At 37.5% G+C, this 26,487-nt stretch overlaps 1 protein-coding gene across 1 annotated transcript in view; it reads right to left on the bottom strand.

The window, feature by feature from the left end:
* Positions 1-26,487, bottom strand: part of VPS13B (vacuolar protein sorting 13 homolog B) — a 512,636-nt gene that overhangs the window by 41,241 nt on the left and 444,908 nt on the right. Inside the window, 4 exon segments of the mRNA XM_009275488.2 lie at positions 7,266-7,427; positions 13,807-14,156; positions 15,957-16,138; positions 23,952-24,148. Coding sequence (XP_009273763.1) covers positions 7,266-7,427; positions 13,807-14,156; positions 15,957-16,138; positions 23,952-24,148 — 891 coding nt within the window.

Genomic DNA, 26,487 nt, shown 5'->3' with positions numbered 1-26,487 from the left:
ACTTCAATTTTTATTTTTGAGCCAAGAAACTGCATTCCATGAAAATACAAAGGGATCTCTGGGTGAATCAGTTATTAAAATGTGAGATTTCTGGAAAACATGGCTAGAAGTAATTAGCAAATGACACTAAGTGATACAGAGATATATGGCAGGAAATAAAAATTGAAGTAATTTTAGAAAATTAAGTAATCAGGTGTTAACATTATTTTAGCAGAAGACATCATAATAGATGGTGTTAGATACTCAAGAAGGCAGAGCTCTAATGTTATAAAACTGACCTAATACTACAGATTGATGGTAATTGCCATGTAACTCCTTTCCATTTATCAAGCTTTAAGTAAATTCTAAGTATTTATCAGACACTCTGCTTAAAAAAAAAAATCAACAAATATAGCTATGTATGGTACATATATTAGGAGAAAAGAGAAGTCATTGCAAAAAGGTACAAAAAATATTCAGTGAACCTCAAAAGCATTCTAACAAATATAATCCAGTGATAAGTGGCAATTTATAGCTCAGAGAGAATTTAAAACAGACTATCTATTGTATATGTGAAGATAGGCACTCACTTGTGTAACCATTTGATTTATGCATTTTCTGTTAGGGAAACATATCAACAGATAACACAGAGTTTTTTGTTTTGTCTAGAGTTTGCTGGGGTTTGGATTTGTAATTCTGAGCCATTATGGATTTCTGTTTTGAGAGGGAAAGAAATTGCCTTCAGGGAGGCAGACTAAGATGAAGCTGCTCCTACTAGAGCGAATGGCTAGAAAAGCTGTATTCTTTATCACGTCTCTTCACAGAATGTTTCTATGCACTCCTCAAAATTTATTTAGGTTTTCAGCTAGATGTGTGAGTGAAGGATACGATCTGAGTAAATAAAGCTAAGTGTCATATGACAAGCCATGAAGACTAAAATGGGGGATTAAAAATGAGACTAAGAATGGAGCCTGTCCAGAAAAGGCAGCATTTTCCAGCTGTATAAGTAATTTAAAGCTTGTGCCCTCAAAATGCTTAGTGATACAAATTTGATTTCTGCTTTGCTTGTAGATCCACCAAAGTTAACTTGGTTTCACTGTAGTTAGATTATATCTGTCTTCTAAGTGAAACTAGAAAATGCTTTTTGGGAAGAATAAGGGTTATTGCTCTCAACTCTGAGAGACTGGGAGGAATCAAGTGAGGACCTGGTTAATGGTGTGGAAGCAGTTGGTTGTTTTAAAAGATATGAGATAGTAAAATAAAAGCTATGATGATGCAGCAGCACGGAGGAAATGGAGACCTGGAGATGGCAGCTGAATTCTAAGACTTGAAGCTAAAGCTGTTTTTAATTGAAAAATTAAAGAAGGATGATCGGTATTTTTTGGCTGTGTTTTCAGGATACAAGGCGGGCCCTGACTAGGATTAGGACTTACAACAATAAAACCAATTAGTATTTGGGAAAACAGTGAATGAAATGTTCATTCTTCACACTGTCAGCTGCAGCAGCCACCAAAACAGTTTGAATTTCAGTTTGGCTTCATTTTCTCATGGGACCTGGGAGGTCTGACCAGTTCTACACCATTGTCCCTTGCAAGACAGAAGGCTAGTACGGAGCATGGGAGAAAGCAATTTCCATCACCCCCACGCTGACTAGTAGAAAAAAGGTAACACTTGGCAGATAAACTCTGACCCTCAGGAGCTCCTGGAGGTGTTGAAAACCTCAACTCAACCTGCAAAAGCAGGCCTGAATGTCGCAGGTACAAACTAGCTCTATACACTGTGGAAAAGAAGAGTCTTTTGGTTAAGGAACAGTAACCAAATTATGAGGGTTCATGTGATTCATGGGTAATATCAGTCCTTATCTGCCCCAGGTATTACCTAGAAAGTCAATGATATATAATATAATATAACTACTGATTTAGAATGCAGGTCCCCAAAGGAAAACAACAATACATTTCTCACTACTTGAACAGTGTAAAATAACATAAAGCTTTTTTTTTTTTGCCTGATGATGTTCTGTAAATGACCTGGGGAGGATTATGTAGAGTACAAAAGGTTGTGCAGAGAATCTGTAACACCCCTAAACAAGAGAACAGGAAAATATCCCAATAATAACTGATATGTAAGTCACAGTTTCTAAGTTGGAACCCACAGAGTACTGTATATCATCTTACACTTTATATAACCCAATACCTGAAAGAATGGCAACTTGGAAATAAATAACAATGAATTATGATCCTGCTGGAGATGCAACATAAATTAAAATTTGGCTTCAATCTTTTTTTGTAGGAGAACAAGGAGGAGGTTCTTAAAGCTACTTCCAAATCTACAACTGCCTTTAAAAATTATGTTTATAAAATTCTAGCAGAAGTTGTGCTTTGCAGGCACACTATTTAAAATAAGGGAAGAAAAACTTTAAATGGATTCCAGTGAAGGTATTACCAATATACTAACCACTACTAATATCTATTCAAGAATTTATAAGTGTATGTTCAGAAGAACAGAAAAGCAAATGATAGAGATATTTTCCCTCAGATTCTATATAAGTAGCAATAAAGTGGCACATAGCTGTTTCAGGCGTATTTACCTTCTTTGATAAGAAATAAATCTATTTTGTTTATAACCAGTAACTTGGCCACATTCTCATTGAAGTCATTGCCCAAATCAGCACAGGAACTGATTTTTACCCACTACACCTGCTGCTTCAAGTTAAGGATGGTGAAAAGTGAAAAAAGGCTGTTATTATATGGGAGAAGACTCTGGAGAAAGGTTTGGGAGCTGCTACTTTAAATGCAGACTTCCCCATGCAACATTATATTTTGCATAGAAAGCAAAATAATGAATTTAGATCCATTATTCTTTGCTTCTTCAGAGGACTCTGCTGAAGTTTGAGCATAGGGAAAATAACTAGTAATAACTAGCATGTTATAGAAGATTTTTGCTGTTTATTCACAAGCAAACAATCTCTGCAGAATACATTCAGGGGACTCTCACATGAATAGCTGGTTTTTACATTTGCTATGATCCCTAGTGGGACCCTCTGACTGCCTACTGTCTTGCAAGACAGAATTCCTTAACTCTGAGTAAATTGCTAGGAAGATCTGATCTCTTCTAACTTCAGAGTTTCACCCTATGTATCATATGCTCCAGTTCTTCTCCTAAAAAACACAGCTGTCTTGGAGAGAAACATGACTTTTGACATAACTGGGGCCCATCCCACAAAGCAACTTGAAGATCAAGATAAGGAGCGCAGACTGGATCCAATAATAACGTAGGAACCAGTGTTGTTTGTAGAGCACAGGAGTGATGTAGCTTCTTTTCCCTTTTAATGATATCTAACAGACCTCTAACTTTCATTAAAATCTGCAAAAGGAACTTACAAGGTCTGGCAACTTTTGCTAGAATTGCTTAAAGCCTCAAATATCATCAGTTTTGGACCTACCCCAACTCTGAAAGGGACTATATAGTTGGGGGTATCTTATCCCTACGGAAGGTCAAAACCTCATGAAATCTGAGGAAAACATGGGGGATGGAGCAGAGTAGAAGAGCGAGCATCGGACCTCAGACTTATTACTGAAATATTAGCCAATCTAGCGAGACTTGCAGGAATCAGAATGAAAGTTAAAAGGGAAAGGTTAGGTTCCCTGAAATGTAGAAGATCCGGGCTGGGAGAAAATGAAGGAAGGAAGGAGCTTTAAGTTAAGCCAAACAGTTGGAGGGACACCATCAATACCTGATAAATCCAAATCCTTGGTATGCTATAGCTGTTTTCATAACATGAAAAAGTTGAACAATTTTTAATTATAGCCTATAGTAGCTTCGTTAATATTAAAACCAATTCTAAATGTAAATAAAGCATTATATAATAATTCAAATGGGTAATTACCGCATCTTTCACTATGCTTAATTAGCAAAAGAAAAACGGAGAATTTTATTGATGTGAATGTGAAAGAAATACAATCCTTTTAAAACTATTTATTTTCATTTAACTGAACTGCCTTGCCATACTAAAAAAACATTTTGCAGAGGTTAAATAAAGTATTTCATGGCAACCGCTGCTTCTTAGTGCCTGTGTAACAAGAAACATGAGCCAGCCAAAGTTGTGCAAGTTGGTTTTCTTTCCCAGTAAGAGAATGTGGTATCTAAGACCTTGTCCTAACTCATTTTATCCCCAAGAGTAAGTCAAGTAAGTCAAGTATGAACTAATGCCTGGAGGGAAGTCCCTGACTCCAGAAGTATGGATTATTTCACATTTATCTTACAATCTGCTCTCAGAGTTCTTAAAATTCACTAACTTGGCAAGTTGGGAATTATCATGAGAAATGAAATAATTTCATAACTATGAAGTCATCTAGCATTCCATGAATATGACACTTGGAGGGTTTGTCCATGCTTGGGCATTATTCTGACCTTTGGATAATAAGCTGTTAGATAGTTTTGCATGGAAACAATTAGAAAAGTGCCATAGCATAATAGGGACAACCTGATGTCTTAATTGAGTCGTCATTTTCATTTCAAGGATTTGTATTAATCACTGAAAAAATTTACATGACAACATTTGTAATAATATTTAAACAAACTTATTTCGTATGATCTAAAATGGCAAAGGATTGTGCTGTTTAGACTGTTTAGATGAACTGCCTTTCTGAAGCATGCTAAACTTACAGTGATTTGTATTTAACATTAACCAAATGAACAAGGCTTATAGATGGATGCCAAGATTCTCCGACCTTTGTAAAGAAAATTTGCTTCTATCTCAACAGTGTGTGGAAAGCCTGTGCTTCCATATGTTTTCAGTGAAATTACCTCAGTGCTATTTTTTAGTCTCTAAATTTCCCAGCAAGAGATGGCTGTTGAAAAACATTAAAAGAGCAGAAATGTTCTTGAAATTATTCCAAAGGCTGGGACAAGGGAGGTATAGCCCCCCTACTAGAAGAGCCTGCTGGCCAGCAATGTGGTTGAGTCAGGAGGAGTGAGCTGTTAGCTTCACCATCTCCTGGGACATGGGAATCCAACATGACACTCCTGACTGTTTATCAGCCCAATTCTTCAGTGAATCTGAATCTGATCGGAGCAAAACAGAACGGGGAAACCCTTTGACATCACCAACTTTCAGCTGAAGAATGAATATCTGAAAAATGAATCTGAAGTTCCTACTGTCACCTCACCCGCTCCCTTATGTGTGATTTGGTTCTCTGCTGGACTTCTCCACCTTTCATCCTGCACTTTTATGTTTCATTTAATAAGAAACTTACATAGCGGCCACGAAAACAGAATGTTTTGCACAGCTCAAGTCTGTGACTGAAAGGACAAGATAAAGATAAATGTTTTAATATTTAAGTTCTCCAGGTGTTGCATGGCTAATGCCATATATTGTGCTGGTGATCTTCAGCAGTTTGGCTGCAACTGACAGAAATTATGAGTAACAGGCTGCAATTTTAACTCTTCTACTTTTCACTTTGCTTGAGATAAACCTCATTTTCAAAACTCTTTCCAGTTTGCACCATTATTGGAAGTACACCATTATTAGAAATACACCATAACCAGATCTATCTAGAATGATGGTCAAAAAGAGGATTCTCTCAACTGAATAATTTTATATAAGTAACCAGAAAATGGATAAGAAAAATTGTTAAGAGGAAAGCCTTACTTAGTTCTGGTTTTATTTATAATTGCTTTAAGCATTTCCTTCTTTTTCCATGTGTTTATGAAGAGGTTTAAATGATTTTTTGGGTGGTTGCTACAAAAGCAAGTGATAATTGATTATGAAATATGGGTCACATTTAGCTAGCTTTCTACAAGCCTGGTTGTTCTTTCTCCCTCACACAACCAGAGGGAGTTACGTCAATCATAACCCAGGTGCGAGTACTGTCACTTGATGAGTGGGGATCCTGTCTCGCAATCTGACACTTGCCCAATTGCACAGAGCGTAGTCACCCATTTGGGTTGCTCACCCATGGGCTGGGGCATCACAGGCGTTTTGCTTGTATGAGAAAACATATGTCCTTTTTGAAAAGGTGACGAGGGACATACAGTACTCCAGTGTCTCTAAGCCTCCAAAGGTCCCCCTCTGCGCACTCCTACACCAGTGCACACCATTTATAACAACAACTCTGTCGCTGGGGTGAGACGGTCCTTTATTAGCCTGCCTTCCTCTTAACTTACGCCTTGACTTCAGTGTCAACTGCAACTGTTTACTCTGGCTGAATTTGCTCTGCACAGATTACTGCATTCATGTAAAATTCAGTAGTTTTGCATATCCACCCACTGACATATGAACGCAAAACATAGTAAATTTGCCATCTCTACTTCCCAGTGAAACTTGAAACTTGTCAGCAGTGAAAGTGGGCACAGCTCCTGTTTAGAATTACCATCCAAATTTCACCTTCTTTCTCACATGCTAAGGCTGGTATTTTCCAGGGCTCTAGAGGAGCTAGGAACCCCCATCCACTACACTTCTCCTAGGATCTGTAAAAATTTTAGTAACTCTTCAGCACAGGACTGCTGCTTAGCAAGTGGGGTGGCATAGGTCTCCAGTCTCCCACTCAGCAGGAGCTGGGTATATATATTAAAAAGAGAGAAGAATGGCTTTGCTGTCTCATAAACACTTCTTTTAAATTCTTGCCCTATCTTGAATCAAGATGAAAAGTTCATTTTCAGCACCACTCAAGAAAACCAACAACATGGTTTCATTGAAATATTTCCTGTTGATAACTTTAAAATATTTTATTTCAGTTTCAGTGTTTATCCTTAAAAAAACACCCAAGAAACAGAAACTGCATTATTTAAACTCTGTAAGTGGGGTGTTTCTAAAATTTCAAATCTTTTCTAACGTAAGCACATGCTGAGTTGAGAGATTTGTCCAGTTTGACCCTGTTCTGCAAACAATTTCAGTGAACAGATGCTTCTGGTAAGAACAATTCATTAAAAAAATTCCCCAAACTTCTAATGTACATCACAGAAAACAGACACTGGTCACTTAGTTATAAAAACCTGGCAAGCAATCTTCTTTTGCTTTTTTTCAGAAGCTTCAGTTTCCACAACCGCTCAGTTTTACAGAAAGCGGTCGTGCACATCCAGTTCTACCCTCAAGTAACTTCTAAACACGTCTGGCTTTCCTCACTCTTTGTTTACCTTTTCTCTCTGATGCAGCCTCAGTGTGTGGCTCCTGAAAGAACTGGAGCATTAGAGATAGTCGAGACCATAGAGAAAACCGAAGAATCAATGCATAAAGCTACCAGTCAGCTTTAGCAATTGCTGCATTCGAAGGGCTATTTCTGACATACCTGTGGGGACTTGTGAGAACGCCAGCTGTACTGGTGACTGTGGAGACTAGCCAGCAAAATATTTTCATCAGTATCCACCTGGCCAAACCGCAGTGTCTCTTGTGTGTCATTACAGATCACAAAATGGCTGAAGACCAACTCCTCTGCCTCAGGGCATTGGTTCTGAAAGGAAAGGGATATGAAAGCCAGTAAGCATCAAATTAATTGCAAGACATTTGGCAGCTGTCTGCCCAGTGGCGACTGTTACAACACAGAAATGCTTCAAGATCTCTTGCCATTAGCTTTGGTCTCATAGTACTCTCTGCAAAAACTAGTGTTTGGGTTCACAAAATATATTCTAAGACTCACCATATTTTACTTTATGTTTCTGTAATGCAAATCTTAAAGATTTAAAACTACAATAAAACCTAGATTTCCTAACTTACATAAAAGACTTCAACAAAATTAAATTCAGTTGGAAATGACACATCACATAGGGCAGGTGGGGCACTACAGGCTGAGCAGAGAGGCATGAAGAGGTTTCTTCATGCTTGACAACAGATCTCTCAGGCCAACAGGCTGCACTCCCTCTTCCCCAGCTGCTGCTTCTACTTTGAAATGTTGCTGTGGGTCAGCAGCAGAAGACCCTCTCTCTCCTGATACCACAACACTTAAAAAAATAACTAAAGAAAAAGCAGGAGACACGGGGAGAGTATTTTCACAGCTCCACGAGGCTAGTTTGAATATGCATCATGGAATTTGACAGTCTAATAGGAAAAAATCAAAAACTATCACGGGTTTTAAAAGCATTTTAGATTTTACAATACTTTTTCTCCTGCCTGCAGCATCCTTCCATCCCTCTCTTTCTGCTTTTCATCTTGCTGCTTGTCACTCGACACAATGGGACTATATGATAGTCAAAAATTACCAGAGCTACAGCTCTTCCATCCCTGAAGGCACAAACTATAATCCCCTATACAGGAGAGGCCAAAGTGTGACTGACAATTTGATTTGGAGATCATCTCTCATATATTTCTGTCCTAGTCACTACTGGGCTGGCACCTTCCACTTACAAGCAACTATCTAGCAACCGTAACAATTACTCCAAGAAAACAACAGTTGGATAGTCTTCATGCAATTTAATGGGTATAACACAAAGAATTCATCTTCTTGTGCTTTTCATTACCTCTTTTTGACCCATCTTTCCTAGCACACACTTTTGACAATGCTTTATTGTTGGTTGGTTCCCTTCTCTCCACAATATAGCCCAGCTGCTCTTTTCTCATCCTTTCTTCCCGTGACATCTTCTCTAACTTACGGGACCTCCATGGTCTTTGAGAGCTGATTCTCTTTCCCCTCCTTGCTCTCTCAGAGGACCTTTTAAACAGACATAATGAAGCTAGCACCTCCTCTGTCTATGATCATATGGGTCTCTAGTTCTTTGATAACAATGTGCCTGGAAGCCTGCAGAAATTCAGAGATCAAACAAGAGAAAGAGAAAAATATTTCCTCATAGATCCCTGTGGATCCTTAGTTATCCATGAAAAACAGTTCGGTACATTGCTTGTAGCACATTGCTGGGTGATACACGTGGAACAGATTTTCTGAAAAGCAAAGTGTACAAGGTATGTCCAATTAGCATCCTTGAATGCATGTTCACTACTGTTATTAACTTCAGAAGAACCTAAGGTGCAGGTTGCGAATCCGTTTGTGACAATGTCAGAATGATTGGCTGGGAGTGTTTGTGCAAAAAATTATTCACCCTAGGCGTATTTAAGCATGAGAATATTTAGATTAAAGCTTCTCTCCAAATCTCATGAATTCTTCTGCATAAGATCAGGTATCTTCTGTGAAACAAGAGTCAGGCAAGCATAACCAAAATCTCACTTTTTCAAAGCAGTAAAACTCATTACAGAGCAGTATGTCTGTATCGCATTCAGTAGCAGATCTGGGTATGCTAAAGGCTGACATTTACAGTGCCACTTCAGAGTGCAGAGTTTATTTTGGCATTTTCTAGTGGTGGATCTATGACTTTTTACTGTCAAGCTGCCATACCCACATCCATAAGTCTTTTTTCAAAGCAGTAAAACTCATTACAGAGCAGTATGTCTGTATCGCATTCAGTAGCAGATCTGGGTATGCTAAAGGCTGACATTTACAGTGCCACTTCAGAGTGCAGAGTTTATTTTGGCATTTTCTAGTGGTGGATCTATGACTTTTTCCTGTCAAGCTGCCATACCCACATACCCATAAGTCTACCACAAATATATATATTTTCCTGTTACAGCTTTGCAAAATGTTCTTTTTAAAAGGGAGGATTTACTATCCACAGAGCTCAGCATGTTGTTATAGTCAAACCTAGATATAACCCCAGGGGAATTTAAGAAATTTTTTTTTTACTCCAATACATTTTCTTGCTGATTATGCACAGACTGGAAGAATAACATCAGAAGACGAAGAACTTCCTTCTTTTTACCTGACTGACTAACTTAGTTTCAAGTAAGTTAACCCAAACTGTAGGTTCTTGCATTTTCCGGAGGGAAAAGAGAATCTAGCAAGTTTCTGGCATGCATAGAACTCCTAAATTGTACTGGGGAATGTTATCCCATCAGGGATTATTAATAGACTTGCACACATTTTGGTGCTGATGAATGTCTGCCATTAATCATCAGTCTTAAATGCTAGATTCGCTACTAGAACCCACTGCTTTTAACAGCGACGCTTCTCAAAGTTAAGCAAAAGAGGTATTTTAAGCTCAATTTTGTAACAGTTCCAAAGTTTTAACCAAAGAAACACCAAGATTTGTATAATAAGGCATTGCTCCATGCTGCCTGGCTTAAGAGAGAGCTACTGATGCCTCAAGTCTTGATAATAACAGCTGACGAAAGGATCATCAAGGAAGTTTGGGGATGCTTTAGCTCAATATGGCAACTATGCACTGTACAGGCAGGGTTCTAGGCAACTCTTATTCTCCTTGCAGTAAATGCAGGAGATTTTTCCCAGAGTACCTCCCATGCTTCTCAGTCCTTGGGGAGCCACAGCAGCTCCCTGCACCCATCACAGGGAACTGGATCCCAAATTCGCTGCTGAAGTCTGACAGCAGAAGCTTCTAGGGTAAACAGAAAGGGACCAAAAAAAAAAAAACAAATAGCAAAAGGATGGAGTGAGGAAATCTTGATTGATAAAAGAGAGTGTAGAGAAACCAGACATAATAAAAACAAATAGAACTGGGCCATTTGTGTGGCAATGATACTGAAGGGCTGAATGATGACTCCAGGAGCTGAAAACACCTAAGTGTGGATTAGGAAAAAAATTCCCTCTCTGAATTAAAACAGCAAATCAAAAGAATCAGCAAAAGATCAACAGCCTGAATCAGATACAGATTAGGGTCAGTTCCTGGGGGACAATTTCCTGCCCTTCTTTAGATCATTTTTCAGCTGTTCTTTTCTCTCAGAGAGGCCTGGAAAGTGTCTCTCCTTTATTGGGCTTTCAAATATTTTGTGAATTCTATTCAGAGAGGGGAAAAACATCCCATATAATACTAGTCACCAGGCTTTCCCTGTCTCAGGACTTTCTGCTCACGTCTCAGCTCATAGCTATTTCAAAGCATTTCTGGATCTGGAAAAGAAAAACCATAAAAGCCTAGGCCTCTTTATATACACAAAGTTATTTTCTGCGTGCTTCACAAGCTACTGAAGACCTGTGCAAGCCTTCTCTCTCTCACACACGCACACGTACACACACCCTCTATCTCTCTAGTATCTAGTGATGTTTTTTGAACAGCAAGTCTTTAACAATTTCTTATCTCCCTCAAAGTTCCTCTGAGAGAAAAGAACATTTTCCTTCTGATTGTTTAAACTTCATTCTCATGGCAGTATCCTGACATTATCAGCTAGAAAATTAAATTGAAGCTACATGCAAGTTTTCTGTACTCTTTTCCTTTGTTCTTTGTGCTTATGTTAGAAAGATGGGGAAACTACTGTGATCAGAGATGTCATTCTGACTGATCCCAGCTCATTAAGAAAACTTATGCAACTGCCAACAGAAAGGTTAAGCACCACGTGGACCTCAAGGAAAAGAAGTTCTAATGGTTTAAACCAGGTTTAAAACAGGAGCTTTTATAACTTCTGAGGGGTTTAGGAAAACATTTGCAGTGCAAGACCACAAAGGAATAGTTTTTTTTCCCAGGAATACTCACTCAGTACCATACCTGGGGAGCTGTTTTCTCAGCTGACCCCGTGTCTCTAGATATCACAAAGCACTAATGCTATAAAACAATTTGTGAAGGCTTAAATGCCCAAATAAAGGGGAAAAAACCAACCAGCCATGTATATTCACAGGAGACATGCATTTTCTATCTCACTTGATACTCTGTATGTTATTATTAAATAATAAAACTAAATTAATAACAATCTTGAAGTTCCCTGTCCAGTTATTTGACTATTAAAACCATTACTTTAGTTTTGCATTTAGATGGGCATTAGCCTGTTACTGCTCGTATTTAAACAGGGATTTCAGATCAGACAGTGAAATATGTCAAAAGGGGAAACTTTTTAAAAAGTGCTAATCCTCTCAGATTTTCAGCATGTGACTTAGAAGTATAAAGCAAATTGTACGCCTGGTGTTTTTTAGGCTTAATCTACTTTCAAAATGTTCATCATTACTTAAACAAAAAGAAAAAATCAGTCCATATCTAGGAAACAAAGACACTGACAGAGGCTTCTGTTAATCCTGAACTCTTGACCTAAAGGTGCAGGGCCAGATTGTTTCATGCTTCATCTGTCTGTCCACTGACTACAACATCACTTGTTTCAGGTATTAATCCAGTAAAAAATATGTGGAGAATTCAAATAACCTTTTCCTTATTAAATTCATGCTTCTAGTTGGCAGCATTTATATTGTATTTTGTGTGAACAGCAAACATCAAGCAATGCTTATCATTGTGAAATTCATTCCCTCCCCGTGCAGTGCGTGCCACCTCTCCAATCTGGAGGTAAAGCCACATACGAAACATCTTGGTAACAATTAATTTAATAAGCTGTTTTGAATCCACTTGTGTGTTAACTGTTCCCTAATTTCAAAGCGATGCAAGTTTTTAATCTCGAATACTCAGGGCTAGATACCCACCACATCAGAATATGGTGGCAAGTACCCTTGACATGAGAGGAAACGAGAAAATTACAGCAACAATTACAGAAGTATATCCTCCCGTGGCTCATGTTAACATTGCCAAATCCATGTATAAATCAGTACCAACTATTCATAGAATGTACCTGTCAGCAATATACTATGCGACATATGGCTCTACTTAATCAAATATACAATTCCATTTTTTCAACTCAGAATATTCCTTCAAGGCACAGAGTAGTCAGTCAGTCATTCACACTGTGATGTGGTTTAAAACATTTAAATATTTATGCACCATATTTTATTTATATGTGTAGCTATGTCTGAGAGATCTTTTTCTTTTCCATCCTAAGAGGAAACTGACCTTTCTGAAGGCCATTTTTTCAAGGCACAGAGTAGTCAGTCAGTCATTCACACTATGATGTGGTTTAAAACATTTAAATATTTATGCACCATATTTTATTTATATGTGTAGCTATGTAGAGATCTTTTTCTTTTCCATCCTAAGAGGAAACTGACCTTTCTGAAGGCCATTGCAGTAGTGTTGCCACACATGTCTTAGATGAGGGACTAGTACTAGGTTTAAACAGCCTGTCAAGGACTCTCTTATACTTTCTATGTTTGTTTTTTATTAAAAGCATTGTTCAAAATATGACAAAAACCAGAAATTGGAGCTACAAAGATTTTTGTTCACATTGATATTTGAGCCAGCTGTAAAGATTTAAATCACACTAGATCTTGTTTTATGAATGTCCTTTTGCAACAAGAAAACCATGGAATGCCCTTAAAAAAGAATTTTTTGATATAAAACAGATGTTTTATCCTTTTTTGGGGGCTTTGTTATTGTAGTGCCATGATAGGTAATTAATTCCCAGGCTCCACATAGGTCTTCAGGCAGATGAAGAGAATGATTTGATTTCAAGGCTATAGTGGAGTAAGGGAATTACAGGCCTTCGAGGGGTCATTGCAGAAGCAAGGTTCCTTACGCTGGGACTGGCTTCAGCCATTAATGCTACTTGCTCAGAATGTAATGTGAAACTAGTGTTGAACTTCAATAAGGATAGAAGTAGTAGCTGGAAACAATATGCTCTACCGCTCAGACTGAGCTGTGCTTACATATCATGCATCACATCTTTTCATAAATTAACGGAATATTATGCATTTCAAGACCAAGATTCTGATTATTCTGATATAAATCCATGTAGTTTCACTGAAACTCAAGCAGTTCTGGCTACATTTACCTTTACGTATAGCACTCATTGTCTCCTAATTTTCATTGTTATCACGGAATTAATGCTTATTAGTAAAAAACACTTTTAGTGCAAATTAAAGCTTTTACATCTTGGAATATTTTTAATCAACACAGTTGGTATTCTAATTTGCTATTAAATTAATCACAAAAGCTACATATTTTCTCACTATTGTATTTGCATACCTGCTGCCAAGCTTGAATTGCTGTATTTAGAGAATGAAGTGCATATTGGCCAAAGTTGATAAAAATGGGGTCCACCATTATTGTGCAGTCCAATAGCCTTCCTACTGTGCTGCTGGAAATAGCAATCTGCCCCCAGATTTTGAAAAGTTTCACAACACTCTGCATAGTCACGTTTCGGCACTCCAAAAGTTTACAGTCGGCTTGAGTTGAAAACTGGATCTCCTGGAACATCGACTCATCGCTCCACTGACGAAGATATACATGAGGCTCATCAAAGGAAATTATCATGTATTCTAGTTCAGATGGCATGTTCTTATCAGATAAAAATGGCTGAAGAAACTTTGGTGGTGCTGAAAAGTAAAACAACAAACAAGCCTAGAACATCAGCATTGCCACATTCTGTACGTTTTTGTAAATTGTGCTTTAACTGCTTGTACATATGATGAAAACAAGTAAAATTCATAAAAGAGTTGACATTTCTGAAATCTGAAATTAATCCTGTTCACACTGTTTATTAGATGTAAAATAGAACTGTAATTAATAGCAGCTGCAAACAAAAAGTATCTGCAAACCAAAATCTTTTAATGGTAAATAGACCAGCCAGCCAAACTGCTTTATCTACACACTGCACAATACTTCAGATTGCCACCTATTTGGAGCAGAGACCATATTTCTGTGAGAATTTTTGCTACAGTAGATGTATATGATATTCCACACGTAGCACATTATGAATGCAATAAAAATTAGCAATATAATATTTGCTGACATGTGACTGTGCAGGCTAACAGGCTCCACAATGAAAATTGTCTTTGCTGCAATTACAGAGAGTTCAAGACCACAAACCCACTGAGATGCCACATACTACCCCATAATACTAGAAATTAAACAAAGTAGTATCCTGAGACTAAAGCATGAGAAATATATCATAAAAAAAGATTTTATCACGTTCACTGAAGTCTCAGTCCTGCAAAGTGCCGAGCACTGTGGCAGCAGACACTGCAAGGCATGTACACCACTTGTATAACATTAAGCATGCGAGTATTTCCATTGATGTTATTATTTATGTTGCTGGAACTACTCACATGCTTAAAATTAGCATACACTCAAGTGCTCTACAGATTTGGAACCAAAACACTCATCACTTTCCAGGATCAAGCCCTATTATTCTACAAAAGCATAATGGATACAATAAGTTTTGTGCTCCCTTCGTGTACAACATAGCACAATGGAGCCCCAAAACTTAAGGTCTTTAGGTGCTATAACAAGAACAACAGCAGCATCAGCATGAACTCAGTCGCTCTTGAAAAATGAAACAGCTGGATTTGATTTTAAATTGATTTTTGCTTTTTCCAGTACGTGTAATTTTAAAGATCGAGCATCTGGAATTGGAGTGTAATAGTGAGGAAGATTATGTACCGATAGAGGTAGCCGATAGACAAGAAATTATTTGCTAGACGTTGAGTGTCAGTCTTGGTACGATTCGATAATGAATATATTATAATACTTGCAGAAACACAAAAACTACTCATGAAGAAAGCTGTCCCTGTCAAAATTTTCTAAGATATTTGCTCATCTTCCATGGAAAGCATTCCTGGCATTTGAAAATCAGACAATAATCTAAAGATCTCTTGGAATGTATTTGCCATTAATGCAATGACAGAGAACACTGAACAGAACCAGATGTAGCTCCAAAAGTGATCATAATTGAAATAACAGTTAAATCTGCAGTTCTCAGAGCTCTTCCAAGGAATTCTTACTAAGGGGGTTGCAAAATCTTCAGATATTTTAATAGTACTGTTAATACACTGGAAAATTTAAAAGATCAAATTCATTCACTAAGATGGCTCAAAACTGAAGTGGCACCTGCTGTCACTAATCAGACTACGAAAACCGGATGGCTTCTACAGTTACCCATTCCGGAGGGAGGAAGGGGGCTGATCAGCCAGCCCCACTGCCTACCGTATGTACTTCCCAATGCACAGAAGTCATCATTTTTACCCTGAAGTCAGTACCACTGGTGGCTGTTGGTGATAATTTATTTCAAGAATGCCTGTTGAAATGAGAAAATGGGGACTACAGACAGCAAAACAGCAATTAAGCAGCACGTATGAACTATATGCTTTTATTATTCTACATAAAGGAGTACATACCTGTGCCTAGGTGATCAAGATGATGGCAGAGGTGGACTTCCAAATAAGTAAATTGGATCAACACACTTAGTGATGGCACAAACCAAGGAGTAAAACAGGAGTCAACCCTGGTACAGGCTGCTAATGCCGTGGGGGTTACAAGCTGATCGCATGCACTTTGTGAGCCAGATTCACTTTCTGAGCTGCGGAAGGTAGATAACAAAGAGGTAGTCCAGCACTTCCAGGATTTTATCGCTTTACAGTAAAACTTGACCATGTGCCATGTTGGTTTTCGGACACAGCCAATGTCATCATTTTCTTTTAACTGCTAATGTTACTGTATGTACTTTTTCCCAAGCAGAACATAGCAGACAAGACTGCAATCCAACAATGCTTTTATCACACTGCACTTTCAATTCACAAACTGTAACACTTGAATTACAGAAGCAAAGCATATTTACAGAAAATAAAAACAAAATATACCAGGTATCTTTAATTGTTGAAATAGCTAAACAGAGTACATTACCATTATTAAAGCTATAAGAATGAGCTGAAAGTTAATCTGGTCAAGAGAATGATTTTTTAAATTTTATTTTAAGGAAACCAACGCACAACCATCAAACTACTTCTACGCATAAACCCTGTCCCTGTAAGCTTTCTTTCCTCTGCCCTTCGCATTCTACAGTCATCATTTAAAAAGAATCTCTGAGTGTTATAAGCTCAGCCTGGAGCCTTTTACTAGCACCTATTACAACATATTAACTATACATTTAAAATGCCACCCCACTGTTGTTTTTTTTTTTCCTAGCCGTGCTCCTGACGCCATGAATTTCCAAGCATTATCTTTCAGTCTCTTGAGAGAAACTAACACTGCTTCACAATTCTATAGGTTGCTAAGACACCACTGAAGTACAAATAAACTTTCTAATTTAAGCCAAATCTATCCTTAATGTTCCTTATTCTCACTCCCTTTGCAGTTTGGCACTGAAGAGTTTTAGTTTAAAAGCATAGACTTGATTCAAGAAAACTAAGTCCACGTCCTCAACCCAATACTGCTTTTATTTTTAAAATAAAATTTAACGAAGGATTAACTAAGGCCAACTTACTATTTTTGTCAGAAAGTAATTAGCTTTTATAAAGCACTGTGAATAGATTTCCATCGACATTTTAAAGATATTTTAAGTTCAAACACAAGTTTAAATTCAAACATTGGCTTTCAAAGCAACGTCTTATGCTTTTAGGACCAAATTTTTCATCACACCATGTATTTTTCTGCAAAATTATGCACAAATGTAGTAGGTACTCAAAATGTTCAGCTGCAAATGCGTAGAATTCCATGGATAGGTAAATTTACCAGTATTATTTTGTGTTACTGTAACTGGCTAGTATGGTATTTATTTATGAAGCATAAACGCAACTTTAGATTTGTGGACATAAATCAAAATAGTTGTGTAGCAGTAAAATCCAACTAAAATTAGCTAATTATCAAAGAATCAAGACAGGATATCAAGAACGGATTAGGTCTGTGAAGGATGAAAGATAGATCACGTAATCAGATTTTTAGCTGCTTTCCTGTGCTGCTTCAAATTGCCTGTTTACATTTCAAAAATGGTGTTGTAGGCCTTTTGAGAACTGGCCTCTTTGGAAATAAAATTATTCTTTGTGTTCATGTGATAAAACATCTATGGGAGTGGACTAGAGCCAGAGAAATGGGTTGCTTTTCTTTGCCTATCATGGATATTCCTTAGATATTTGGAACAAAGCATGGAAACAAATCCAAAAGCCACCAAAATTCATATGCTGATTTAGACCATTACATAATTTTGAATCTGTGGAACTGGTTAGTTCTTTCCGAATAACTGTCAACATTTCAAGAATTTTTGCTCATTGCATTTTGATTAGAAACAGAAGTTCAGGGACATATGGGATGAAAATAGAAAAAGGGTAGAGGGGTGCAAACAAATGTTAACCAAACTATGAGGAACCTTAAAAAGAATAATTACACTTTGATATTCTGAATTAAGACTTAATTTGCACAAACAGCTATAACACTAACTGCAGTAAAAAGGAAGGACATTTATTTCTGAAATTTGAGGTTTATTCTGAAATTATAGATTTCTTTTCCTCAGAAACCTATTCCCTGAGTCACCTATCAGTGACTCAGCATTTTTATTTCCCTGCATATGTTTTTTTGGAGATGGATATTTTCATAAAATAAAAAACAAACCAACCCCTCCAAATTCTTGTTTAGTCAAATTTTATATACCTGCTTTTTATTTATCGAGCATTTTAGTGTGATGGGACATTTGTCATTTCTCATTCATAACCACAGTGATTACACGGCAACATGACATGCTTGATGCAGGAGGAAATGTGGCAGGAGCTTCACACCAGGGAAATAATTTACAGCATTTAGCCCTACTTTGCTCTGATTTTTCTGCCCCGCAAGCAGCAGACCAAGCAGAAGTAATATTCTGGAATTCAAAATGTTGGGAACAAAACGATTCCAAACTGCTTTTTATTTCTTCATGGAGAGTCACCTGAGAAACCAAAAAGGCCCACAACTGAAATGATTCCCTAACAAACTTCAGAGTCCAACCACATGCTTAAAAAACTAACCGGAGAGAAACAGCAAATGAGGGTGGAACAATGTCGCTCCCTGGGACAGAACTGGCCTTGCATCCTCTCCTGTGGTAGGGAGGGACAAGCGCTGGCAGTGGAGGACTGAGAGGAACATGACAATGTGGGCTAAACCACATTTTAGAAAGGAAAGTCACTCTACAGAGAGAAGATCACCTTCTAGAAATCATCTGAAAAGAAATGCAATGAGGATTCTTTCATCACTGTTTTCCTGTCTGACCAGACTTTGTTCAAGTGTTATTGTTTTATCTGTGAAGGGGTCCATTTGATTTTTACTCAACCAGAAACCATATCAGAATTATAGCCCCCATGTTGTTATGAAAATAAAAATACAGTAACAGTATAAACCAGTTACAGTACAAAATATACTAAGAGCAGCATCCAAATTACTATAGTATTGCCTTAAAAAAGTACTGTAATAAGAGATCATAATATCAGGTGAGCAGTTTTTAAAGGGGGACTGTAGTCCTTACAATCACTACCATGACAATCCAGTTTTAAATTAAATCCCATTTAAACTTTTTGCCTAGGTAGACTTCCGTCAGACCTTTAGCACTGCTACTTTCTCCTTTTACCTTGCATAGAGCACAGAAATCAAAGACACAGTCCTTCATCACATGCTGTGCACAAACAGAAAATAAAGCAGTGTTAGCGGAAAACCCAGGAAATTTTCTATTAAGTCTTGGTGAACAATAGTAGCAGCACTAATATCATAGAGGTAGATCAAAATTTGTGCATCAAATGAATACAATATCAAAAAATCCCACATTCTCTTGGCTGCTTTGGAGCTACAAAATGCAGTGTGGACTGTCCACAACTTTTCAGCTGGGGAGAAAAGGAATAACTAGCTTCTACTGCTTTGTGTTTGGCACAACATGCTGAGGGATGGTGTAGCAAAACCAGAGGAAATTCTAAGTAAAACTGACCTGACTTTAATACCAGAAATGTCGTCTTTTTTTTTTTTAATCCTGTGAAATATCAGAATTTTTAAAATGGAAAATACCTACATTTGAAGTAATTATATATTATAAAGTATGATAGTTTCACATCATGCAAAGCAGTTCAAGTTAAATATATGGCAACTGGGAACAATGACTTAATAGTGACCTGCATTATTCTTGTTATTTTAAGAGTGGAATATTTAAACCAAAACTGCCATTTCTGATCAAACCACAACATGGGAAAATATCCACTGGGAAGAAGAAAGAGACCACTTGACTCATTTAATTTATGACTCAAATACTGGTCTGAACCCAAATTGTTAGAGGTCAAAATCCAGTACATCATCTACTTTGAATAAAAGCTAAAACAATTAGCAAGAAACATGATCACGATTCCTCACTTTAATTTTTAAAAAGTAGCAATTTAAGGCTTATTTAAAAGTTTTTGTACTTGTTTCATGGTTTGTATCTTAAGGTATTTTCAATTACTATTTCACATTAGTATGTCAGGAATTATAAAAATACTGTTTACATTACACAGGAGATGCACAAATATATAAAACATCTTGTAACATAACCCATTTAAACAGAGAATGATAACCCCATCCCAAGCAAACCAGGGAGGGGCTTTAGTGTCTCACCACCCAGAGCTTTAAATAAAAGTAATTTTGATTATAATTTCCTAGTCCTGCAACATGAAAATGCAGCCTAAAAAAATAATTTATTCTATGATAATTTCCTTTTAATCCCCTATTTTAAGGTCTTCCATAAACAGTCATTTATGCCATATATGATTCCTTCCATAGACACGATACTAAATCCTCAAGGGGATGCTGAATTATTTAACTTAGGACTTCAGATTTGTTCATTCATTGAATAAACATTCATAAATGTTCATTCAAACCTTATTCATTCATTGAATAATGAATGGCCTACAAAATTCTTAAAAATAAACAATATACACATATATACTATGTCCCTAACCAGATAGCTCCTTGATTTTTATACTTCGAATTACTTCCTGATCAATCTCAGAAAGAGCTTGCATACCACAGGATTTGGATCATGACATCTTTCCATATTCCCATATTCATTACTGGTTGATATACTTCAGCCTGCCAGCTACTGCTCAACCTATCAGCTGGATCCACATCTTCTCACAAACGTTGTTGTTTTCCTGTCACACAAGCCACATAAGTTTTATACTTTATAACTGATGTTAGGAATCAGTAATAAAGTACTTAAAACACAAGGGATCAGCTCTCTGGTATTAATAATTAGCATATCATAGAGGTTACCACAAAAAAAAAAGACCCTGCAGAATTTGAAGGAAAAAATATTATCATTGAGCAGCAGCTGCATGCACATGGCAGCTGTTAAGAGTCTGACCCAAAATACAAGATCAAACTAAGAAAATAAACTTCAACAAGACTAAGCATTTTTATACTTTACAATTAATAGTGAATTAAATTTGTTAATCAATCACACAGTTACAGCATGCAATTAATGTCAAATCATCATGAGTCTCCACGAAAACAGAGATTCAACTTTTATACAGTCTTCACTTCTCGCTCTCATTCGCAGATACCCTCAGCCTTGAAGTTCCCTGGTCTAACGCTTGGCAGTGGATTTAAGCACAACTCCTTGTGGCTCTTCTCACAAGTCTAAGATCTCATGTTCAACACTTGCTTTAGGAACAAGCCTAACATTGAAATTTACCATGACATGGGGCAGTCTCTCAAAACCAAAAAAGTTTGGGATCTTTTGGTCAAGTAGAATCCAGAATACATTTTAGGGTGCTTGGTCACAAGAAAATACCCATACTGGTAGCAATATGTTTGTTTGATGAAGATAGAGCCACAGTTTCAGCAAAGTTCCTGCCAACATGGACTTCCTACACTACTAGGGGTCTAGAAAGGTTGGTGTTCTCTGTAGGTCAACAGTATCTGTCACCACCTCCTAAACAAGGCTTCCCTTTAACATACCATGATCATTTAGGGCTTAACCGTTACCTTAACCTTGTTCTGTAGCTGTAACTATATGTATTTCAGTGCTTGTGAACTGTCTCCAAACCTCCAGGTCAGCGACATGTGACTGGCATGATTTGCTCTGTCTCCAAGAAAGAGATAGTATGCCTCAAACACCATAGGTCAAAACCTCATCTCTGAGGAACAGCTGCTCTTTTTCTGACCCGTTAAGCTTCTCTGAGAAGGATCACTCCAGGCTGGTCAGGCCTACTTCTTCCACACCAGTCCTTCCTGCAGTCATCCTTAAAAAAGCTTGCAGTACAGCTTTGTTTGAAGCTAGTGTAAAGAGAGATCAGTTTGAGTTTCTATCTGAAACTGCGGCTGAGGCAGGGAATACAATCTTTTCTCTTTTCTGATTGAAATCAGAGGTTTTCCTCATGTATCCCTCAGGTTTCTGACTTCTGGATGGAGTTCACCCTGACCTACACGAATCTTTAACTAACTTTCCAGTCTACTGTTAGTTCATGTAGGTGTAAACTACACCTCTTGAAACTATTTTAAATTCCTCAGGCCACCAAAAGTATCAGGACTACTGACCTTGCAGTCTCCATGCACGTGCCTAAGGAGCAGGCAGTTCATAACACCTTCCCTTGACTCCGCTCTTTCTCTTCTGTTTATTGACCTTCAAATGCTACAGTAGTGTGGCACGTGCTTTTTGCTGCCTTCTTTCCTTTCCTGCTATCCCTATTCAGTGAACTGCTAATGCTTCAGTTTAATTCCTGTTCTTTCAGTTGTAGTTTCTGCTTTAGCTTCATGTGTACACACACAATCTAGAAGACATAGTGCTTCTAATACCATTGCCGTGGACAGAGCAGTTGTCTTCCTTGGAGTCTTCTGGTACATCAAGGCCATTAGGATATTTCTACCCCTTTATAACTTGACACACTGATACCACTGAGGATGGTCACTATTGCGGAGCAGGCCTGCTGCCTCCCAGCTGAAAACTCATGAGTTTAGACCTTCTAGGCAGGTGAATTCATGCTGTGCTGTAAAACGTTTCTGATGTTAATCACAGTCCATGAACAGAAAAATACAGCGTACAAGTTCACACTCTTGAAGTGAATGGCTATGTTGTTGATACTGGCACTGCAGTATAGATTCCTGTTTTGTGGTTTTTTTTTTTTTTTTTTACTTATTTGTATTTCATTTTAACCCTAGCCTTTTCCTGAACAATTACAACTCATTAGCTTATCAGAGCTCCCTAAATGAAACACTGAATATAGTGAGGAACCCTATTTGAGCAGAAAACAATAAACATGATTACAGTGCCAAATGCCTTGATGAAAAAAATCTACTAAATTTCACTACTTCATTTTCAGTTCCCACCGAGTTCACATTTCTGTGGTGTTAAGCTGACCAGGAAGGCAATTTTGCCAAGGTCCCACATTCAGAGGAATTAACCTTGTCTAAAACACTTAACTTCTCAATGATGAAAATGCATTCTTTCACAATTAACATCAAGAAATCATTTCCAACCTGATACTATTAATGGAAACCAGATGTTTAATTTTCTTCATTGATTTTGTTAGCCATGTTCGTATTTCCTGATTTCTCTGAATTCTGTAGCTTCACGTAACATATATGTGATGCTACACACTCATTCAAGCATGTGTTCACACACAGGCAGCAACAATCAGCAAATAGCAATGATCCAACAGGGTCATTCTTGGTTTTCCGGTCTAACTATAAAATGTTAAGAAGGTCTTTGAAAGCAATTCCACTGCTGTTTGTGGAGAGAACTTGTACTCATTTCTTCTTACCCTACATATTAACCAAAACTGAATGAATGTAAATAGAGTGAATATCTGTCACAGTACATTGTTTCCAGCTGCAAACATAATGAAAAATGGATCCCCAGTGTTTGAAAACACTGATTAAATTTTTTTACTGTTAGCACAGTAAGCAAGCTGTGTGAATAATACTGTAATGCTCTTCAAGTACTAAAGTTTTGTTTAATATATTTAAAATAGACACTTGGCTTGCTTTAGTCATTGACTTGCACCGAGGACAGAATAAAGGTGATGTATGGGGGGTGCATGGAAGAAGGTTTACTACTACGTTACACAATGGATTGCGCCTCAGCCTTCTTTTGTTAATGAGCTAATTTTACTGCCTTGTGCAGCTAAGAGGTTTCAGGATATGGCCTGTTCGTCTTCACTTTTCAGTAATCCTTGTGTTCAGAAAATTGATGAATATGATGCTGCCAGGCTGCCTATAAATCTAAAAGAGAGCTCTTTTTGTGCACACTCCATGCCCTTGCATGAAGGTGAACTACAGTTTGAAGCTCATTTAAGACCAGCTACTCTTACCGCATGTGAAAACAGTATCTTATTTCCTAAGTCTCTTGAAAAAGACCTCTCAAGAGTGTAGCATTAGATTTCTGTTTTTCCCTCCTCCTTCAAAATTACCTTTGGTCATCAGCCACATTCTGACTGCTGTTCAGGACAATCCTCCAAAGATCGGAGGCTATGAGCTCTTTCTGATCATTCACAAAGTTGATACTGGGCAGCTGTAGTTCACAGACTTTGCTTTCTGATAGACTGAATTCCCGGAATGCAACAAATGATTTCTGAAGCTCATCCCAGTACTCCAAGCTGCAAGGAATCTGTGATAAAAGGGAGAAGGCATAATTACTTTATGCTTGATTCCAAACATAATGAGACTTACTGTACAGGCTAAAAGTGCAAAACTAACTAAACTAAAGTAAGCTGTCATATAGAAAATCAGAATTGCAACCATTACCCGGATTCTGTGCTGTTTTGACTTAAATTAAAATGTTTTTAGAACTTCATTGCAGTATAACATTTCAAACTTTCTCTTACTAGGTACAGAAATAGCTACTTGTTCCACAGTACCCAAGAATAATGAAGACAATTCAAATAATCATTATTTGTATTATGCAGCCAAAAAAATCCATCAGATGTCATCACATCATGGTATCAAGGACATTCTAATCATCATTAAAATTTTTTTTGCTTGAACTAGCTCTTTTAATTTTATTACATAACAAAATATCAATTTATTAATTACCCACTTATTGTCATATTTAAATGATCAAAAATGCAGAGTAAAATTGATGATAGGCAACACAATGCCTTGTGGTGGGCCAACACATGAATAAAAATCCAGGGACAAGTACTTGTAATTATATGATCTTTTCTTTCATGGAATATGCTATTTAGAGAACTGTTGTGATTTTGAAAACCCAAATCCAATAAATACATAGTAGCTTCAGTTGAATCACATCCCTAATTTTAAGTCTGTAAATAACCCACTTGGATTATTGCTGGATGCATCACTGAACTGGAGAGAATGTTATTAGAGACATTTCTAAAGAAAATAGAAAACAAATTTTAATAAAAGCGTAGATTTTAAAGGAGTGTGTGTTAGGCCTTTTTTATTTTTGGTAATAGCGTGAAAGTGAATGTAGATGCAAGTAAATCTAGGCACAGCTAGAAAAAGCTCTGTAAGTATTCTTCCTTGTTACTCAGTAAGGACTATAATGCACATGGAGGCAACAGCAGGCTGATTAATTAACAGGAATGAAGGTTAAAAAGGAAAATTCAGGGAGCTCAGTGGTTCAAGCTGGGGAGGGCAAGGGAACATAAATAATCACCAAAGAATTCTGGAAGAATTAACATGTGGAACCACAGAGTCTGAAACATGGATTTTTACTACATCTGTCAAGTCACAATGATACCTGAAGATTGAAAAAACCAACTACAGTCACTGAAATATTTTTAGGTCAGGATAGAGGGGGAAAAAAAAAAAGGGAAGAAAAAAGTATCTGATGACTGCCAGCAAAACTCTGATGCCAGTGACGTGTATAAGAGAGTAGCATAGCAATATGAATGAGGAGTGCTGATTTAATTTCAAAGACTTGAGTCTGAGGAAAAGGGATTGATTTAACATCAAAAAGCACACGTCATATACATAAAGATAGCAACACATTTGTCTATAAGCTGCATATTTAATTGGAAATGGTGAAGATATGTAAATGTCAGCTGGAAAATTATGAGGCAGTATGATGATGCCTGGAAAAAACAAATGCCATCCTGAGAGGCATCAGCTGAGATATTTCCAAAAGCGAGGGACAAATATTAATTGACTTGTATAAGGCACCAGTGGGGCTTCATCTGGAATATGGCACACATTTCCAGTTATTATGTTAAAACTGTATTAACTCACACTCGGATCTGTGCAGAGTTGAGGACCAAGTGAAGGAGAGCAAAAGGAACATGATTGCTCTACCCAGACACCTCAGGAGAGAAACAGTTAATAGAGGAAAAGGTCTATAGAAACTATGGGTCAAAACTGAGTTGCTCTATGAGTAAAATGTAAGGCTAGAAAGCTGAAGAGAAAAAGAGAGGGAGGTTCGAGGACAGCCTTGGTGCTCATGACAGCTGCTTTTAAAAGCTTGATTTGTTAGTAAGATGGAGACAGTAATCAGCATTGCCCTGATGGGAGGAGGCTGGGCTTGATGACCCAGAAAACATCTTTCTTGGTTCTGTGTTGCTAACTCTACCATGGTGCTGTGCACAACAGCAGCAAGATGAAATACTGCATTATTGTGTTTGTAGCTATGTTTCAAAGTCACACTATATTTATTCTTTTTGCTCTTAGTGTCATTATAGAGTTTTAGATTTCTTCAAAACTTCTCAGTGTTGAATTATTTTAACGAATTAACTTTTAATGCCTGTGGACAAACACTCAGAATTGCAATACCACAGTAATATTCCTACCCTTCTGTCCTGGTTTCGGCTGGGATAGAGTTAATCTTCTTCCTAGTAGCTGGTACAGTGCTGTGTTTTGGATTTAGGATGAGAATAATGTTGATAACACACCGATGTTTTAGTTGTTGCTAAGTAGTGCTTACACTAGTCAAGGACTTTTCAGCTTCCCATGCTCTACCGACTGAGAAGGCTGGAGGTGCACAAGGAGCTG

The sequence above is a fragment of the Aptenodytes forsteri genome, unplaced genomic scaffold, assembly GCF_000699145.1.
Source record: "Aptenodytes forsteri isolate BGI_AS27 unplaced genomic scaffold, ASM69914v1 Scaffold208, whole genome shotgun sequence".
Classification (NCBI taxonomy): Eukaryota; Metazoa; Chordata; class Aves; order Sphenisciformes; family Spheniscidae; genus Aptenodytes; species Aptenodytes forsteri.
The sequence above is the reverse complement of the archived record's forward strand: the minus strand, read 5'-3'. Positions and strand labels throughout refer to the sequence as shown.